This window comes from Haemaphysalis longicornis, unplaced genomic scaffold (genome assembly GCF_048455015.1).
Source record: "Haemaphysalis longicornis isolate Haplotype H1 unplaced genomic scaffold, Haemaphysalis longicornis Haplotype H1 scaffold_2, whole genome shotgun sequence".
NCBI lineage: Eukaryota > Metazoa > Arthropoda > Arachnida > Ixodida > Ixodidae > Haemaphysalis > Haemaphysalis longicornis.
Window position 1 is genome coordinate 216,348,771 of NW_027526295.1, and position 20,720 is coordinate 216,369,490.

The following is a 20,720-nucleotide window of genomic DNA, read 5'->3' on the forward strand; positions in this document are numbered from 1 at the left end:
TTTTCCCCTGCGACAGCAGCTGACATGGAACAAACACGGCCATGCCATCGCCTGGTGCTTGGGGCGGTCCCGTTTCCGATGTGTACATCTTTTTCTCTTATCTAAGAATCAACGCAGCACGAATGACCACCTGTGATAAGACCGCGTACGGCCCTGAGGGTGAATCGCAAAGTTTGTTCTTCTCGTTAAGCAGCAAAGAAAGCCCCTGGAGCTCCCCAAAACTCTTCCTTCTTTTTCATCATTCCCTTCATTCCCACCACCTGGCGCTTTGTTTTGGATGGCCTTCCAAAAAATAATAATAACAATAATAATAGAGGGGGCATTTTACACAGACGTTTGTGATCATGACCCATGCTAGAAACAAAACTTCCGCGATTCAGTTTGAAGTTTTGACTACCTCTTTTATTGCCTGGACTGGCGACGCGATTTAATACCTTGTAGAACCTCGTTACCATTGCACATTCTTTACTGCCCTTTAGCCCCTTAAAACCTTTGCAAATTCATCTTCCCTTTTACTTGCTCGTCTGCAATCAGGAGATTGAAGTTATTTTCACAAGTTTAGCTTACACAAGTTATTTTCTCTTCAAGATAAAGCAGGCCGCTTCGCCCTTCTGCACTCTCTGTGATGTGTGCGAGGACTTGATCCGCGTATTTTGTGAATGTACGCGGTATAGAGCAGCTAGGACGTCCCTCTTAGTGTCTTTTTTGTCTTCCGCTTTCTAGAGGACTAAATCTAAGTGACGTGTCTTGGGCTAACTCTAAAACGAGCATCTTGAGCGACAAAAGCTTTATTGTCTTTCCTGCGAAGCACAGGACTTGATCAAGCTGTCTAAACAGGACTCTAATAATGAGTGCGTCATCGTCATCATAGTCATCACCACCATCACTTAATCGATTTCATTTTTTTTTTTCATACATCTGGTGTAGCAAGCCAGGCGCCTTGGCCAGGCTAACCTCACCAGTATCGTTAAAGACTGTTCTCTCTCCCTCTGTTTCAGGAGATAATAGTAACCTTTTGCTACTCAGTTATTGAATATTTTTGTAATTGTCATTGTTGCCTGAGCATTAGTGCAGCAAAGTAGTTGCAATAATGACGGCATATCCGACGCTTCCTCTGAAGAATACCCTTCCGTACACCCGGCTTTCATTTCCCTTGCGCTAATGGTTACGAGAAAGTTTCAGATTTGGACACGTGCATACAGTCGCGAATAAATAAACCGCGAGCAAGATAATTTGCGCCAACACATAGGACTACGGCATTTTTTGCAAATAAGACGAGTCATCGCATGGATTAGCTGAAGCATTGAAGCGCAGTAATAAAACCTTGAATTTGACCTCAAAGAAACGCACTCTTGCACTCGGCTTGTTTTTTATCCATTTAGTTTGTGTTTGAGCTTCACTTGTATACAAGACTGCGTAAATACATTCATGCGCTTCCCGTGATATTAACCACCTTTAGAGCCTCTGCAAAAAAGTAACCATGGCCGGTACTGCAAATTCCATTGGTTGTACGATTCGGAAATACCAGAGCAGGCGACTGATCGGCTTCTCCTGGGGCATAAAGGTTGTTCGTTTCGCTCTAATAACTTCTGTTTAAATACTCGCTTCATAGATGCCTGCCATAGTTCACAGTATTTTATAACTGAAAGTAACTTTATATTTTTCTCTGTGTTTTCACATTTTACGGATATTTTTTTCTGAAGAGAATGAGTGAGAGTGCACTTCGATAATGCTTTCGTATAACACTCCAGATTTTAACTTTTTCCCTCGGATTGCAACCAATTTAATTTTAACGTGTACTGCTGTTTGCGGTAACTCCTGCTTGTGCATACAGTGAGCATATGCGTATGTGCGGCTTGAATCAAATGTTTTTTTGCCTACTACTCAGTCGAGGAAAGAGGCATGCATATCACCTGTGAGTGAGTGAGTGAGTGAGTGAGTGAGTGAGTGAGTGAGTGAGTGAGTGAGTGAGTGAGTGAGTGAGTGAGTGAGTGAGTGAGTGAGTGAGTGAGTGAGTGAGTGAGTGAGTGAGTGAGTGAGTGAGTGAGTCAAAACTAGAAAGTGGGCCCTGGTAGGATCCCTGAGTCCAAGGCGCCGCTAAGGAGACCTGCCGCTTTCACGCATTCTTCGAATACTTACATAGCGTTGAACGTTGAACTCTTTCTCAAGCACTCACTGCCGCGAGGAAGCAACAAGCAGGCTATCTTATTTCGAAATTCTTCTTAAGGCACACTATACAAGTCGAAAGGACGTCACATAAAAAAAACAATAAAAAATATCGGCAATATAAAGAAAAAAATAGTTGACAAATTTAAAACGGCCAGGTACAGAATACCCTAAAATGCCTATTCCAAACGTGGAGTTATGCTTTATCGACAGAAAGAATAATGAATGTGTGAGAAGCGGAGCCATTTAGGAAAGCTGAAAACAAAAAGAATCTACAGCGAACCAAGCGGGATAATGTTTTTCTTTTCTGTCGGAAAACAGGCGTGACATCTGCGCGTTTCCTCGGGGCTTTCAAAATGTCCCATAATGAAGGTAAAGCACGAAAGCTCCATCTCAGAGACTTTTCTTGATATGCCTTCTCCTATTGCTACAGACGATTGCAAAGAAGCACACCGGCCACAGAGACACTGTGGGGAAGATACATTTTCGGAAGGGAAAAGAGAAATCGCTGTGCTCTGGTTTGCACAAGTGTTCCTAATGTCAGCAAACGCTTCCACTTCTCTCGTTATGGAAGGTCATTCCCGCAGTTCAAAGTTTAGATCGACCATCCGCGGCCCGGTCAATATCCCCGCCGCGAATTTAAAATCTACGCCATCACGGGGAGGTTTTAAACAAGTCGACCCCTATTGCAATCACGTTGTCCTGAGCACCTACTCATGAATGCACGCGTCCGTTTTTGTAAGTAGGCCTGCCTTTTGCAGGTCACTGATTGGCGGGACACCGTCGTCATATTGATTTCGCCCCTTTTTCGGCCTTTTCATATTTCTTGATAGTAGCCACCCGTCCATACCATCGTGTGCTGGGTTTTGTTGTCTTTTGCACAATTTCCTTTGCTCGCGAGAGTCGTTTCCGTTGCATTTTTTTTCTTTGGTCGAAGCAATCTATTAAATTCAAGAGGTCCCTTGATAGTATATTACTCTGTGGCTCCTTTCTGTACAAACCCAGTTTCGAAAAAAAAAGGATTCACGTCTCCACGAGGTTTGTTTGGTTTCGGGAATCGCCAAGCACAGAAAGAAGGGAATTTTTCTGCATTGCGGGAAAAATCAGGGGGGAATGAGAGAGAGAGAGAGAGAGAGAGAGAGAGAGAGAGAGAGAGAGAGAGAGAGAGAGAGAGAGAGAGAGAGAGAGAGAGAGAGAGAGAGAGAGAGAGAGAGAGAGAGAGAGAGAGAATTGCTTTATCGAGGTAAGGAGGCCAGATGCCCTGGAGGAGAGAGGTAAAAAGGCAAAGGAAAGAGCAGTTCAGCCGATGCTCACTGTTCACACAGCTCTCTACATATTCACTCAAAAGCTCTCTGTTCATATGGGGTTCACAGTTCACTCTTTTTTTTTTTTTTTTGTCTCACTTTTCACACAAAGTTAAACCGGGCAGATGGAGCGTATGTGGTGCACTCTTGGGGAGTTGGACAAGCTGCTACACCGTTTTGAAGAGACCATTCGCAAGAGCGCATTCGGTAATCATTTCCAGGGTTGGTGGATCTCCCCGCACACAGCGTATGTGTTCGGATTCGGATGTAGTAACCGGGCCAATGGGTAAAAGCTGCGCACGGCCTCTTGTTTGACGTAAAATATAGGGAGGGCAGGTTTTATTGTTGTTGACAGATCGAGAAAACACTTAGGCCTTCTTATGTTATGTTCTAGATATTGGAATGATACCCTGAGTGGTAATACATTCTGGCTAACCTCTATATGTATTTTATTTCCGAAAAAGCGAGATACTTTCAACACGTTCACGTAAAGTACTGCATCAAAATTTTTACTGCTCACTTGAAAATTCATCTTTAGATTTACCACCTTTGCAACACTTTTATGTGACGACTGAGATTATTTTAGAGAATCCAAGCCTGAAAGGCTCAGTACAGCCCCTTTAAGGTTTATACGCAGGGAAAAAGAGCTTCTCATGAGGCACTGCAATTTTTCACGGTGTATCCACCACGTAAGTATATAAGATACTCCGTCGGACGGCCCGTTCTCCGAGCCTAATCTGGACGAATGCGATTTGATAAGCGTTTAGCAGAGATTTTAACGCATTAATTGCCCTTGTTGATCCTTGATAAGTCATTCTTACCAGGGGAATAAATAAGATATTTGTGAGAAAAAAATATTGTTTTAGAAGCCTTTTACAAGAATTTGTTTCCATTAGAAAAAAAAACTATAGTTTCCAGGGAACCTGCAGAAAACGAACATGACTATTCTACAACGCTGCTTACGAATCCAATAAAAATCTGAGAACATTGTATTTCACTAAATCACTTTACACTTAAATAAATAACAGGATCAAGTTGGCTGCCTTAGTGCCTTAGGCGCTTATATATATATATACAGTCGAACACGGATATATCGAACACGGGTATATCGAATTATTGTCTATATCGAACTCATAAATTATCCCCTTGAAAATTCTGTGTAAAAGTATAGGAATTCGTACGTCTATATCGAACAGCATTTTTCCCGACATTGGGTATATCGAACGCCGCGCGAGCTGGAAGGTGCTCTTTGGCAGTCGCTGCTACCCCGATTGAGGTTAGGGAGGACGTGGAGGAATGCGCGGGCATGGCGAAGACTGGCTCGTGGTCCCCCCCCTACCGGAACGAATTTGCGCTTGCCCAGTAGGGCCCCGCTACCGGCCGCCGTAGCGTTAGCGGACGGAGGCCGGTATGCTAAATCTCCCGAGGCACACAAGCCCGAACGCTAGGAAAATGTGACAGTGCGAGGTAGGGATGCACCGAATGCGCACGTCCTTTGTTTTTTTTTTTTTTTTCCGTGGCTGCGTACGTTCCCCGGCTTGCCTCTCTCTGGGTTTGTCTTCCCCCGATGTCGTCTCGGGAAACGGAAGAGGGAACAAAGGCGCTGGCGGCCTCCTCCTCCTTTTGCATTTGGTGCTGTTGCTGCTGTTTGGCGAGTTGTCCGGCACCTTTCGGAGATCACCGTTTCTCTCGGAGATGACCATCGCGAGCGCTTTGTTGGAGTCCGTTCAGAGAGCCTTGGAATTGTTACCTTCAAAGTTCTTGTGGTACGTGCGCGCTGTTCTTTTGCGCGCATGTTGTGCATGGTGTGCGAAGGCGCAGCGTACTGCTGGAATTTTCTAGTTGTGCAGCCTCGAGAAGATCGAGACCAGCGTCTTTAATTTCATTCTTTCCAAGACGAAGAAGCAGGCCAAGATCAGCGATTTTTTTTCACGGAAATAAAGCGTCCTGTTGCGTCGTGAGTGCGGAATTAGTTGTCATTCTTGAATGCGACGATCGAAGTGATCGTCCGCCATAGGTGAGGTCTCAGAGCCCATATTTTTTATATCGAATTTTTCATATATCGAACTATTTCGCGATCCCCTTGGAGTTCGATATATCCGTGTTCGACTGTATATATATATATATATATATATAGCAAGGAAATGAGGGGCTCGTTGAGGAAATACAGAGAGATAGGTCGGCAGTCTATTGTAGACTGCCGACCTATCTCTCTCTCTCTCTATATATATATATATATTTGAGAAAATGGTAGACGCACGATTAAAAACAAAAACAGTGGTTTACTGACGTTTCGACTGCGGGACCAGTCTTCATCTTGAGTAACATACAACGTTGGAGCACGCACGCTTATGTAGGTGCAGAGGGTGTGCTGCCATATATATATATATATATATATATATATATATATATATATATATATATATATATATATATATATATATATATATATATATATAGCCACGTACTTCACTTTTGGGCTTAGAGTCAAACTGGGTTTGTTACGAAGTGCTTAGAAAGGTCGAGGGTGCCATATATAATGCTGAGTGCTGCAGTAAATTAGCAACGCGATGGGAAAAAATTCGTGAGATGGGCCATTCATATGGTGGGGAATTACCATGCGAAGATGTTTTGGTTTAGTTCGACTGCACACAATTCACAAACACGATTGACATGGGCGCAGTACAAAAGAGTATGCGAAGCTGCTCCATCTTGCCGGTCAGCGGTGTCCGCGTGCCTTGCTGCGGGAACGGATAGGTCGCGTTCGACCCTACACTCTATCCCTCCTCCGCTGCATTTCCGCTGCTGCGGTGCCGGCCCTCTCATGGCGGCTCCTATGCAACATCGAGCGCCGACGCCACACTCTTTCCACCCTCTCCTGGGCCTCTGGTGATGAGAGCAGGGCTGAGTGTCGAACCCTTTTTCCTTTCTTTGTTTTTTTTTTTTTAAGCTCGCGTACACGTTCTGTTCGCGGACATTTCCCGGCTCGGGTACCCCCCTGACAACTCATCCGGGGGAGGCATACAGGGGCTAGAAGTAAAAAGCTTCCCTGTAAAAATATCAGTGGAGGTGAGAAGAAGCTACAGAACAGTGCGTCTTGTAACGTCCGCACCTCAAGACGTCCGGCGGGAAAGCCCCGGTGATATGGACACGTCCGGCAGGAAAGAGCGTGGCGCCATCGATATTGGCGCCATACTGAGAATAACGACTTGACGTCACGCCACGTGACGTCATTCTGCTCTCTGTTGACCCCCAACCTCAGCTTTCTCCCGCCACTGCAACCCCCCCCCCCCCCCCCCCCCTTTTTCCGACTGCGTAGTACCGGCGGCCACTTGTCCATCGCATAAACATCCTGCGCATGTGCTCGTGGTGGGCGTTGATCATGTGGCACATCCTCCAAGCCATTTTCTGTGGATGTTAAAGAAATCTCAGCAGACTTGCGAGACCTTGCAGAGCAAATATCCAATCTCTAGCTAAGCTGTTACTGCTGCTAGCTTCTTTTGATTTCCAGCAAGCGACCCCAACTCAGTAAAAGTTGATTCTCCCTCTCCTCTACGCACCTACCTCGAAGCAGTGGCGCTGGCAAAGATAAATCTAAGAATGGCAGTGAGGCCTACCCCAAAAGAAAACTGAGAGAAAATAACGTGAAAAGGGGACAAAGCAATTTAAACCAGAAAATTTGGAAAGTAGTGGGCGTGCTCTACAGTACCTTTCTGCTAGACTACCAGTTTGGGGGAAGCCCTAAAAGTGGAGTAAATATACCCAACGGTAAATATCCCATTCTCCTTAAATGCAGCCATACGGCTACATAGGAAAGATCTGCAGCTCTCTCAAAGAGCTTCGCAATTGCAGAAAAACTTCTCCGCAGTGGCTGCATTTCTGGTGGGCGTATAATTTTCCTTTGCAGAGCGTTACGGTTGGTGACCTTTTTCGGTTGGGTCTTCTGCTTCAGACCCATTGCACAATTGCTGATCATCGGGGTTAGGGCAGACGTTGAGGCAACGCAAGCTTGGCGCTTTGCTTGGCCAGAAAAAAAAACAATATCGGCAGTTGTTGCTCTACCAGAGGCAGCGTAAGTGACCTCGTTCATTGCCCCCGTCGTCCCTGAAGCGCGATAATTCGGGGAGAGGTAGATCTTGTGGGAGAGTGTCCTGCAAACTCTACGCAGAATTCGTGCCTTTAAATAGGGCAAATCGCACACGTAGTCTAGTCCACATCGAAAGTCTGGAACTTTTGCCGCACATTGCCCTTCCCGTGCACCCTATTTCCTCCGAACTTAAATTTGGCGCAAAATTGTGTTCTCCCACAGCATGAGAAAACATGTTTTCGACCGCTTCTAGCCGCACAATAGCCTCGTTGTAACTACATGCTTTTAGTTCATTCTCAGAGCTTCTTCGACAACAGCGTAGTTACTTCGCTGCGGTTTCACGCAACGGATGTGGCGACGCGCAGTACGAGAATTGCTCTCCTCTCCCCTTGACCAAAACAAACATTTTGTTTCTGAGAGGCCCAGAGGGTGCTACCAAGAAAACAAAGCGCGAACTGTTACTGTCCCCCGGGTAATGAGCCAAAGGACGCTCCGAGCGAGAAATAAGTTGTAAATAGAGGCGGCGAGGGCGAAAAGGGAGCGAGGTCGCCGAAGTGGGCAGTTTCTTCGTCGCGGATGTTCATTGCGGTGGCCGCTCCTCTTGACGTCCACAAAGCAAGATTGGTCACATACCAAGGCAGACCTTTATTATTACTGTGTTCCCCTATCTCCCGTTCAATTTTCTGTCAATTGTTTTCCCTCGCTTTTTTCTTCCCGTTTATCATTTGGTCAATTTTGTTCTGGATAGCCTTCTTACGTTTCTTTCTAGCCTCTTAGTACGTCACCTAGCGGCAGCTGTCGCCCTAGAAGTTGTTGGAGTACGGGTACTGTTCTTTGCAAAGTGAAAACACAATCATTGACGTCATCTTTTTTTGGTGACGCAGGCATCGCCTCATTCGTCGCCGCCGGTCACCAGACGCCATGTGGCCGCGCCTCCTGAGTCTAAGCCTCAGCCTCGCCTGCATGGGCTGCACGCCCAACACAGCGCATGCGCAGGGATTCCAATCCCCGTGGCTTCACGGTGAGTACTCGGCACTGCATGGGCGCCGTCAGCTAAAGCTTATTAATGGCCCAAGTAAGTGCTTAGTGATTCAATTAAGGAAAAGGAAAGGCAACCGGCAAAAATTAATTGCCTCACCACAAGCGGTGACATTCTTCGTACTTAAATGCGGCTGTCGATGTCGGGCCCATTATTTCTGCAATTACCGCCAAGCAGGGGCTTGGCGCGCGCTAACTGAAGCGAAGAGGAGCCAAACCCCAGTCGTTTTGCGCCGCTGATCGCGCATGCGCTATTCGCGTGTTTACCTTATCAGAGGGAAGCGCGCCGAGTTTTAGCTGACCGCTTTTAAGTGCGAATGCACTTTATAAGCGACCCCAAACCACCCACCGCCGGCGGCGGCGGCGGCGGCGGCGGCGGCGGCGTCCGCAGTGCTCCTCTATATTTAAAAAAGAAACAGCATCCGGCGCCAGGTTTCGATCCGAGGACTTTGCGGCCGCAGCGCGACGCTCTACCGACCAAGCCACGGACGCGACGGTGATATCAGTGTTAGTGACGCGCCTTATATCTTTAACGCATTCAAACTACGTCCTCAGCGGCGTGCGTTGGCGACTCAGCGGCGTTATAGCGGCTTGATAACTGCGTGGTGTACACGTGATACTACAAACCCGATGGAAGAGATGGAAGAGAAGGCGGCGAGGCGGTGGGCTGCGGGGGCCGAGCGCAAGCGCCGCAAGCGGGCCGACAACCGTGCATTCGCACTTTCACATTCTCCCCCTCGGGGAAATGCGGGGGAATTTTTTTTCACGGTCTGCTCCGCTCCGATAGCAAGCGGGAGTGCCACTGCGCATGCTTGGCGCGCTTGGCCGTGAACGACCGGTTGCGCTGAGTAGGCCCCCGATACCGGAGCCGACCGTCAAAAACGCGTCGTCGTTTCCAAATGATCCGACAAGACCTCGAGGCTCTGCACACCGTTGGTTATGCATGTGGTTCGGCATCGTAACTGCTCTCTTCTTATTAGCGGGCCCCCACATATTAGCGCTGTTCATTTTCGTGCGTTCATTGCACTGAGGTTATAGCGGATTGGTCCAGCGTTTCCTTATAAAACTAAAATTGAATTTAACTAAATTATAGTCGACTTCATTGCTAGCAGGCTATCTGTAGGTCGTCATATCGAATTTCTATAACGCCAGAGCGAGAAACAGCACAGAGTCGCAGTGCGTAACTTAGAAGAGTGTCGCCGTGAACCTCATCTATATAGAGTGAAGCGCTCATTGCGCATGGTGTAGTATGGATGGTGATAAGTGGGTGATGCGTAACGGCCACATCGGCAGTCCGTTCATTCATTAGAACTTCTACCATGTACCGTTGCGGTGGTGTAGTGGGCTAGGTGCTTGGCTGATACGAAATAGGTCACGGGGTCGATTTTAGGAAATTTACGCTGTGCTCCAAAAACATTTAAAAAAATGAAGTTTACTGACGTTTCGACCGAAGGACCAGTCTCCATCGGAGTTCGATGAAGACTGGTCCTCCACTCGAAACGTCAGATCATTCTTTTTTTATGTTTTTCTCGTGTGTCTCTCCTCTTTACTTACTTTTTTTTCCGCGCTCTTTGTGAGTTTCTTTGTTTGCAGACTATATATATATATATATATATATATATATATATATATATATATATATATATATATATATATATATATATGTATATATAATTTGGAAATGAGGGGCTCGTTAGGAAATACAGAAAGAAATGCCGACAGTCTACAACGCCAAAGAAGGCATAGGGGAATGGTTAGACTATATTTTCACCGTTAGTGAAGTTATATTTTTTTTATTAATTTAAGTAGAAAGAAAGAAAGAAAAACACGCGCCCAGAGTGGGGACCGAACCCACGCCTTTCGATTAGATCTCGAATGCCTTACCAATTCGGCTATTTGGGCGACTGTGTTCTCCTTCACTTTCTGGGGTATTTATATTTACTACAACTGTATCTGACGTTTGAGGGTGGTAGCCAGCGCCACTCAGACTATACGGGGAGAAGGGGACCTTCTTTGCGAACCCCGGGGCGTGACTCGAACGTCTACAGCCTGTCATGAGCGGGTAACTGGCGGGAAACCCTCTTATGCTACCTTGGCATCAAGGCTGCCAGAACCGAGGCCCTCGCTAAGCTTTCGCAGGATAATATGATTTGGAAATGAGGGGCTCGTTAGGAAATACAGAAAGAAATGCCGGCAGTCTACAACGCCAAAGAAGGCATAGGGGAATGGTTAGACTATATTTTGACCGTTAGTGAAGTTATGTTCTTTTTAATTAATTTAAGTAGAAAGTAAGAAAGAAAGAAAGAAAAACACGCGCCCAGAGTGGGGACCGAACCCACGTGGGCGCGTGTTTTTCTTTCTTTCTTTCTTTCTTTCTACTTAAATTAATAAAAAATATAACTTCACCAACGGTCGTGGGTTCGGTCCCCACTCTGGGCGCGTGTTTTTCTTTCTTGCTTTCTTTCTAATTAAATTAATAAAAAATATATAACTTCACTAACGGTCAAAATATAGTCTAACCATTCCCCTATGCCTTCTTTGGCGTTGTAGACTCCCGGCATTTCTGTCTATATATATATATATATATATATATATATATATATATATATGTCCCTCTGTCTCTTTTTCCTTTCCTCATTTCTTTCTCTTTACTGCCACTGAGTCTTTAGACTTTTAGCGTTGCGCAAAAACCCGGTTAAATTTTTTTTGCTTCATTCAGGGATAGTCGTGTTTAACAGTGGGAATAAATTGGAACTTAGGTGGAACGAAGTGTAGCAATTCCCGCCGGTGATCGTTCAGCCCGGACGCTTCATCACAGTCGTTCACGGTTAAGTCGCGCCAGCGAACTTTCGACGAGAAAATTGCTCGAGAGCCCAGGTCAGTGTACGGGCTTGCAGAACGCAGAATAAGCGAAAGATGAGACCGCTTTCTGCCGGAGCCTACTTGTTAGTCATTTATTAACGACGAGTCGGTGCCGAGTGCACCCCTGGCAAAAGCAACACCCACCTGCTCCTCGCTTCACTCTAGCTTACTGGAGCTTCAAAAGGGGGGCTTGCGAAACGACCACTGTCGGTGAGCGCCATAATTGGAAAACGATTACCTAATTTACCGCGCTAAGTAGTAAAAAAAGAAATACCGTCGAAACAATCAGTGGCAAGACAAGACAAGGCGCCCGTCGCGTTCAACTTATACGCTCTCCAGCTTTTTGCTGCAGCTGTTTTCTTTGAAAATGTATTAGTGGCCGTCGTTTAAAAATCGCCACTTAGGGGTACTCAAGGCTGTTCATACAGCGAAAAAAGTTCATTGTATGTACACGGAAACTTATGATTGTGTTGCGCCCTTTCTACACTAAGTATTCCGGCTTCTGATAAACGACTCCGCAGATTAACATCCTCAGGAACATTTCCTGGTTAAGGCATTAATTATTCCTCTTCATTCAGTCTTCTTGCACGTAATCTACGTTACGTTGCGCTGGAATGCCAGGCTTCTCGTATAATTTCCGCCACACGTGTCGTCGTTGCGTAACTGCCCCCGCTTGATCGATTCCAACTACTATTACCCGGAAGAGTTTGAGCCGGGCAGGATGTTAAGAGCCGTCGACGTGCAACGGACAGTAAAAATAAGGCTTGAGAGTTGAGTTCCAATTACCGAGCAAACTTGGAAAAATGAGCCTTGTAAAGGGGGGCTGCGTAAAGCCCACCTTAATTGGTTTGTATCCTCTGCGTCTATGTGCTACACACGTTAAAAACAAAAGCCACCCATGTTTTCTTTGCTGTGCTTTTCTCGGTAGTAACTCGTTTTTTATTGTGTTGACAAATTTTCAACTTCTGTTATCCATGTGCGAAGGCGGTAGTTGCAGAAAACGTGAGCATGTGAAGCGAGGAAATGAGGCTCTATGACAAGAAAAGCCTGAGTAATGCGAACACACTTTATCATGTATTCAGGTCATGGCTTGCTAATCCCACGCGTCTGATAAGATAACCCCCAGCAGCACACTTTGTTAAGCCAGCCGGAATTGCGCTTTTCAAAGCACATGCAACAAAAATATCTAAGAATATTGCTCATTTGCAAATGTCAGCAAGATTTTTCTTTGCGTCAACCGTTCACTGCTTCATGTTCGAATTGATACGCGGAACAGTAGTCATCATCATCAGCTTATTTATGTCCACTGCTATAGGCGAAGGCCTCTCCTATAAATTTCCAACCGCTCCTACCATCCATTCTTTGCCGAATTTTTTTTTTATTTCATCCATCCGTCGAGCTAATCGGCTTCCCCTTCTTCCTGTCCCGTCTCTCCACAACCACTATAAGGTGTGCATGCACGCGTGCGTGTGCGTGTGCGCGTGTGCATGTGCGTGTTACACCAATAATTACCTTTTGTTAGTATTCAGCGCTTTCTTCGGTGCCTACTTCGTATTGTAACACCTTGTACTTTTTTTCGCTGCACACCCTTTTACGTTAAAAACCACTGGGCAGAATAGCACCTATAGAGAAACAGAAGAGGGCGGAGTTTAAATGAAAATACCTGAATACAAAGTGCGCGATATAACAAAGATGAAAAGGAAGAAAGAAAATGCGGTAAGGTGGTAGCCCATCAAACGCTATCGCCTTTAAAGTTTTCTGACCTGGCGCTATGATTGTTCCTGCCGGTTTAACTAAGCATGAAACAGCAAATCATGCCGCTTCAGTCCATGTATATGTTCATTCTTTTGAAACAAGCAATTTCCTACTCAAGCCGCAGCCGCGGTAGACTCTTCGGTAGGCCGACGATAAGGGGAGCAGTTCGGTGTGTTTAAACTGAAGCTTCCAACATATGTTCATACATACGCTGATACACTGATTCCGGAGCGTGAAACGTTGTCTACTTTCTCCCTTACGTGTGAGCAGACGTGGAACATCTGGAGGTCCAGGCCAGCTACAGGACGGCGCGCCTGCGTTGGCAGTACCGGCACCTTCCGGAGCCGCTGGCCTTCCGCGTGCAGATCTGCGAGCTGCTACCGTGGCTGCCCAAGAACGGACCACGCTGCCGCGTCCGGAGGCTCAGCCTGCGAGGGCAGCCCGCCGAGGACCAGGGGGACGGCGTGCCGCGCAGCCTGGACCTTCTCCGAAAGTCCTCCAAGGCCGGCTACGAGGCGCTCATCGGTAAGGCTCACCACGCCTGAGTTTTGCTGCAAGCTGGGGCTCAACATTCCGTTCGGGCCTCGACGATCGTTGAGCTTGAAAACTACGTAATGTCCCCGTTTTAAGGCCAGCGTGACGATTTCGCAATCGGTTTCCAAATTCGCGCTGTAAATTTTTTTTTATTCGTGGATGCAGTGTTTCGGCGTGGTTACAGTAAAATTGTCATAAAACGGTGAACGTCGATAGGTTAGGAGAAAAGCACGAAAAATAATAGATTAAAAGGAAACTATCACTCGTACTGTTCAAAGTTCAAACTAGAAAGTTCAATGTGTAAACTAAATCTGGTCTATGAGACAAAAGCATGAGTTTTATTGGGAGCTTGTATATCCTTTTAGACGCACGCATGTTGGAAAAGCGAAGTAATCATCAGTCTTTTGTGTGCGCTTAGAAACGCTCTTGCTGGAGCTTTCTTGGTGATAAGCGTCCAAAGAGCTGTTTATATGACCAGCGAAGCTCTTCAGCACATGAAATAGAGAGGAGAAACCGAATTTAGGTGAAAGGTGTCAGCAAATTTTGTTTGTCTTGCGTAATCTAGTCATGATGACTGTCTCAGGAATGAAACAGGTCAGCTCTAGGTCCAATTCATGTTTTGAACGGCGTGCACGACATTTGTAGCATACACACCGAGACGTTCGTTTTTTGACGCACCGCGCTATATAACGCCTCGCGATTCAAAGACACCTGGAGCCTCGGGTACAGTGCACTAGAAGAGAGAGGTGTGTCGTTCGGGGCCGATTAGAGGGGTCCCTTTGCAATAAAAATTTCTGCTGAGGAATGATGATGATGATGATGATGATGATGATGATTCCTATTGGTTTCCCCTTTGAAGCGGGGTGATGACGTCATCTTACCAAAAAGGACTAATATAACCATGTTTTACACTCTTGGTTTAATACTAGCGCTGCTTAGGGCAGGCACTAAAGCTTATTAGGCCCGAAATACTTTCTTTTCCCTGTTACAGGTGGTAACTGTCCTAGGCAATATTCCCCTCTCTGCTTTTCGTCCACCAGCATTCTAATCTTCTTTTCGTCCCCTCGACAGCCTTGAAGTTAACTTTCTCTCTGATACCCTTAAATCCTAAGGCTTCTGAAAGCCCAATATTCCCTTCATTTAGAGTTGGATGGATACCTTCACATTCTAACACTATGTGCCGCATAGTTTCTGTTTCTTTTCGGCACACCACGCATACCCCATCATTTTGTGAATACTTCCCCACAAAGCTCTTAGTTCGCAGGCAACCTGCTCTAGCCTCAAAAAGCAAAGCACTGCCCTGGGAATTATCGTAGAAATTTTCCTTTCTGATGTTCATCTTCTCAGCCCTGTACATCTCTAACGACGTACATCTCTAACAACATCTCTAATCCCTGTTGTAAGCAGCGCCCCTGGCGGCCGCTACTTACCAGTGGGCTTCAGAAATTTTGTTAAATTCATCCTTATTTATTGCTCTAAATAGTCTTATTTCTTTATTTCATGGTATAAAGTTTTATAAAATTCTTCAAATAACTGTTGAGTTTTATTTAAAAACTTATTGGTGGCGCTGGCTGCAACAGGAGTTCTCCGAGGAACGCCTGCGCTCCATTCAAATTTTTTTCATTGCAAAAGGGACCCGCGCTTTCCATTGGTTTTTCCCCCGAATGACACACCCCTACTATCTAGTACACTGTACCTCGCGAGTTCTTGTTTGCCGACATGAAAAATAAATGAAACCTTAGCAACATAAGCTCCGCTTAAAACCTGGACGGGTGTTTGAACAGTTTTTCAGAAGCACGTTCTGCCAGTTCACTTGTCTTCAGGGGCTCAGGTCCGAGAACACTTGCTGCCCCTTTCGAAGGAAAAAGGGCGAACAACGAAGACGTCCATATTTCGAGGTTTCGGAGCATGCTGAAACTTCTCAGTGTGTCTAACTTAATCCGCGGCCTTCCACTGTGGCACGCTTCATAATAAGCACGTAGTTTCGACGCATTAAACGTAGAAACTTGCGTTCGAATTCCTTTTTTTTTTTGATAGGGGGTGTATAAAGACGATAATCTATAGCGCGGAATATATCTTTTATATATCAAAAAAATTGCGACACTCCCATCTAGCCTTCGCTATAATATGATTTAGTTGAATTTTTAATCGATAAGCTAGTAACGCACGTGCGATTTCACGCGGGGATTAAAGTCCCTATGGAAATGAGAACTTTGAGTCAGCGAACTGAGAGTTTTTCCCCACATTGCGCGAAACATTTGAGAACCTAAAATCTCTAAAAAACAGCGTTTAACTCCAATTTTTATCTCTAGCTGCAGGGTTTTTTGTTGGCGTTTCTTGGTTAGAACAAACCAGTAGAAAGTTTCGCCATAGCACATAGGATTATGCACACGACACGCGTGCCTCTTCGAACTCTGTTTACGGCAGTGATTGGCCAAGGCGCTAACACGAGAAAGCCCACGTGACTCCAGTTTCGCAACAAGGTTGGTCTATTTCGAACCTGGCTACTGGTATCAACAGAAAAAATTTAATTTACTTGCCAGACATTGTAAGGGTAGCATAAGCCCCTGGCACTCCATCGCTTTGTGAAATTAAAGAAGTGTAAACCGATCAAAGCCCGGAAAGACCCGTTGGCAAGCTTTTCATTCAAGTCATCCGCTTCACTTGTGGGCTCACGAGCACACGCAACTACGTGCCCTGCAAAGTCAATTTCTCCATATTACTTTTAATAGCGCTCACAGTGTCCCTTTGCGAGGGCAAAGGTTGCAACACAGCATTTCACCATCAGTCGTTTCCGGATGATCCCCCCCGTCTTCCCGCACTGACGAAAGCGGCTTCCACGAGCCTCTTCCCGAGGAACAGAGTCTCGTAAAGGCAGCCCGCGAGCCCGAAAAAGCGGCGCTCGCTGAGGGTTATATACATGATCGTGACATCGTCTCTTGCGGCGTTGATGTTTCGCCGGTCGTCATGGGCCATAAAACAGGGTGCGGCCTCTGGTTCGCTGCGAGTCGCCTGAAAAACGGCTCGAGTGCGCTCTGGTCGCGGGTGTGACTGACACAATACCCATTTCGCAAATGTACAAACCCTGGGAGCTAGAAGGCTTCGATTTACTTAACGCGGCTAAATATTTTTGGTTGGATTGTTGCACTGTGCGTGGTTATGAATGGCACGTGTAAACTCCGCAAGCATCGAGATGGTCAGTTACTGTTTTACCTGTCGCACCTGTCTGGTTTACAATGTTGCGCAAGTCCGGGAACTCGACGTCGTTATTCCGGACAGTTTCTAGGGGTACGCGCTGACTACTTACGAACCTTACTACCCACCCTGCGGTACGGTACATTGGCTCTGCCACTAGCAACTGCATGTTTAGGAAATTAACTGGGTGTAGGAATTTGTATACACTAGATTAAGGTCGTGCTTATGGCTAGGTTATGCATGGCCAGTTAGTAAACGCATGCAGCTTAGAAGGGTGTTATCGCTAGGACTTTATTAGTAAAGGTAGTGGTACTTACTGCCTGCTGCAGTTAGTAACCCTGAGTAGTGCTGCATTTACTACCTCCAGTTACTAAGTACCAAGTGTATACTGGGAGGAGTAACTTGTTAGTGTTCCGAGAGTGAATGCCACAACCTTTGTTTTAAGAGTGTTCTACCGGATGTGACAAATAGTGGTTCATCATCATCATCATCATCATCATCACCAGCCTATCTACGCCCACTGCAGGGCAAAGGCCTCTCCCATTATTCTCCAATTACCCCGGTCCTGTGCTAACTGCGACCAATTTATCCCCGCAAACTTCTTGATCTCATCTGCCCATCTAACTTACTGCCGCCCCCTGCAACGCTTGCTTTCTCTAGGGATCCACTCTGTTACCATCAATGACCAACGGTTATCTTGCCTGCGCATTGCATGCCCTGCCCACGTCCATTTCTTCTTAATTTCTACTAATATGTCCTTAACACGCGTTTGTTCCCTGACCCACTCCGCTCCTTAATGTTACACCTATCATCTTCCATTCCATTGCGCGCTGAGTCGTCCTCAATTTAAGTTGAACCCTCTTAGTGAGCCTCCAAGTTTCTGCCCCGTAGGTAAGTACCAGTAAGATGCAGCTGTCATACACTTTCTTCTTCAGCGACAATGGTAGGCTGTCATTCATTATCTGAGAATGCCTCCCGAATGCACTCCACCCCATTCTTATCCTTCGAATTATCTCTGCCTCATGGTTGGGATCCGGGGTCACAACTTGGCCTAAGTAGATATATTCGCTTACTACTTCCACGGCCTCGCCACCTATCTCAAACCTCTGTGCTGTCCCGAGGTTATTGATCATTACTTTAGTTTTCTGCATATTAATTTTCAGGCCCACGGTTCTACTCTATTTGTCCAGTGCGGTAAGCATGCTTTTGCAATTCCTCCCCCGAGTTACTTAACTTAACGGAGTGGTTATCAGACCTTTATAGTCAGACCAGTGTGACCATCGATGGGCCTCGTTGGCGAATTCGTAACATAATGCATAACTCACCGAATAATGTAAGTATACTAACACTACGCCTCGGTCCCGTCAGGCGTAATTGGTGGAGAAAAATGTTTCAAATTGCGCGGCATAGGCCATGTGGCTGAAGTCCGCTACAGCTGCTCTCATGGCACTGAGGTGCACTGACTTCTGTTAGCGTATATATAAGGTTTCTCTCATTTATATGTATGGTCCCCTTGTAGGCAAGACATCGGTTGTTCATCATATCCACGCCCGTGCCAATATTATCATCACATTCACCATGGCTTGCCTTTAAAGGGTGCCCAACAGCAAGAGGCCGTATGGTGCCTTGAAGGTAGCAAAACAGTTACCAGCTACGGAAACTAATACATTGTTGGCGGCTAACAGTCAATTAATCGAGTGACCAACAACCTGCTTGAATAACCATGACTTTATTACAGCACCGCGGGATCGCCCATAGGCCTCTGTACTGGTGCACAGACAAAGAAAACAAAATACAGCACACTTAACATGGGCAGTGAGTACAATAGCAGATGAAGAGAACTGTCATGGTACAACCGAAAAAATAACTTCCTCATACAGATCAGTGTCGCGTAACTCATTCCAGTCGAATGTTTAAAGCGAGTACAACAATCCTTAACATGGACAACATAGCAAAAATGAGAAGGAAAAATCCCTTACTAGGACAGCGTGCTACGCAAACCGCAAGATGAAATGCGATGCCAACAGCAAAACAACACGCAAACTACTACCACAGAAAAATAAATTCCGTACGACGGAGAAATGAAGCAAATGTTCCGTTCAGTTTAATGGAAGTAGTAGTCTTTACTAGAAAAGGAGGACCACTGGTCACGATGGAAGAAAGGGGTGGTGGGGAGGGAGGTAAGGGAAAATAAACAAATGCTGGTAGTTCTCACCGACTGAATGAATAGGCCAATTCTTGGAATCTGCAGTTAATGGGCCGGTTATGGCAGTCGGGACATGGGAAAGGGGGCATGTACGTGTGGGGGTAGTACCATTTGAGGTGCGTTTAGGGAGTGCATGGAGTGCTGCATTTGCAAGAAATTTGTTAAAAAAAGATTTCGCCTCATCGGGAAAGAGGCGGTAGGCGACTGAGGTCGCCAGCTGAGGTACGCATAAAAAAACGTTCTCCTCGGCGTGTGTACCTGAACTGAACAGATAAAGTGAGTTGCTCGGAAATACTGACATCCGCAGAATAGGAGCAATAACTTCCATTCTGCAGAGGTTGTACCTTCATAAAGCCGACGTTCTCCCCTCCGACCCTGCAGCTGCACGCATTCTAGCATGCGATGAATACTGTCACATAAAAAACTGATTTGACATTGCAATTATGAAACCGGGTCACCATCTTCGGGCCCAATCACTGGTTTTCATTTTGATTCGTGCCTCCGAGCATTCGTGCTTTCGCTGCTAGATTCCCAGAATTTTTCACGTCATTTTGTTCATAGATCTGCACGATACAGCGCATAACTCACTGCGCGGGAACAATCTTGAAAACAGCTTGGGCTGCTGAATCTTGCCCCTAGAATAGGACCAGAAGTAACATCAGAGGGATGTGGTAAGTTCTACCTGAACTGTTCAGGGAAAACGAACGTTTTGAGGAAGCCAAGATAAACGACACGCAAGCGTAGTTTCTTAGTGATATATGGATGCCGAACGCATTACAAATGATTCTAGTCCAAACAAACGGCATGTAGCTCCATTCGTGTATTCTTTAGTGCCGCTCGCCTGATTTCCGTGCTACGCCGGAAAAGAGAAAAATTCGATAGGAAGACGCTTACTAGTCAGTTGGGCGTCGCTTGTCATGGGCGGAGTGGCAGGTGCCGTGACTTATGCCCATCGATAGTCGCACTTCGGAGCAGCCAACTCGGACGGTTACAACGCTGCATGCTGTCAGGGTGCCGTACGTACGTTTCCCCTGATCAAGACGAGAGACTTTGCCCCAGTCTCATCTTGCGTGGCTAGGTGTTTGAGGTTGGTTGGTCAGAGCCGTAGAGACGCTACGTTGCCTAAAACAAGATTAAGTGGCACATGCGAGGCAGTGCGTAGGTGCAGTGTACACACAAAAGTTGTCTACGGCGACCGGCAAGTCCCTAGACAGGTTGGCTTGCGCAGCTCCCAAGGCTTCTTGTGCAAGCAGGCGGGGGCTCTAGCCACACCGAATTTTGTCCGCTGCTATATATAGGCGTAAGGAACGTCGCACCCTCTCTCCTTGTGGACCAACGTGGGAGTGAACGCGCACGTTGTTTTGGCATACGGGATGTGTTTGCTCAGCACAGGGCGACTAGCAATGCTGGACGGTTATCGCTCTGTTGCGCGACCAATAACGCAGTGTAGACGACGATATATATATATATGTATATATATATATATATATATATATATATATATATATATATATATATATATATATATATATATATATATATATATATATATATAGAGAGAGAGAGAGAGAGA

General features: G+C 46.1%; 1 protein-coding gene across 4 annotated transcripts in view; it reads left to right on the forward strand.

The window, feature by feature from the left end:
• The window catches only part of LOC144169890 (uncharacterized), a 206,438-nt gene that overhangs the window by 150,411 nt on the left and 35,307 nt on the right, over nucleotides 1-20,720 (forward strand). For 2 of the 4 annotated variants that reach the window (XM_077699310.1, XM_077699311.1), the window contains 2 exons: nucleotides 8,442-8,578; nucleotides 13,483-13,737. In XM_077699310.1, coding sequence (XP_077555436.1) covers nucleotides 8,479-8,578; nucleotides 13,483-13,737 — 355 coding nt within the window. In that variant the 5' untranslated portion in view covers nucleotides 8,442-8,478. The other 2 variants (XM_077699309.1, XM_077699312.1) reach the window with 2 other exon arrangements.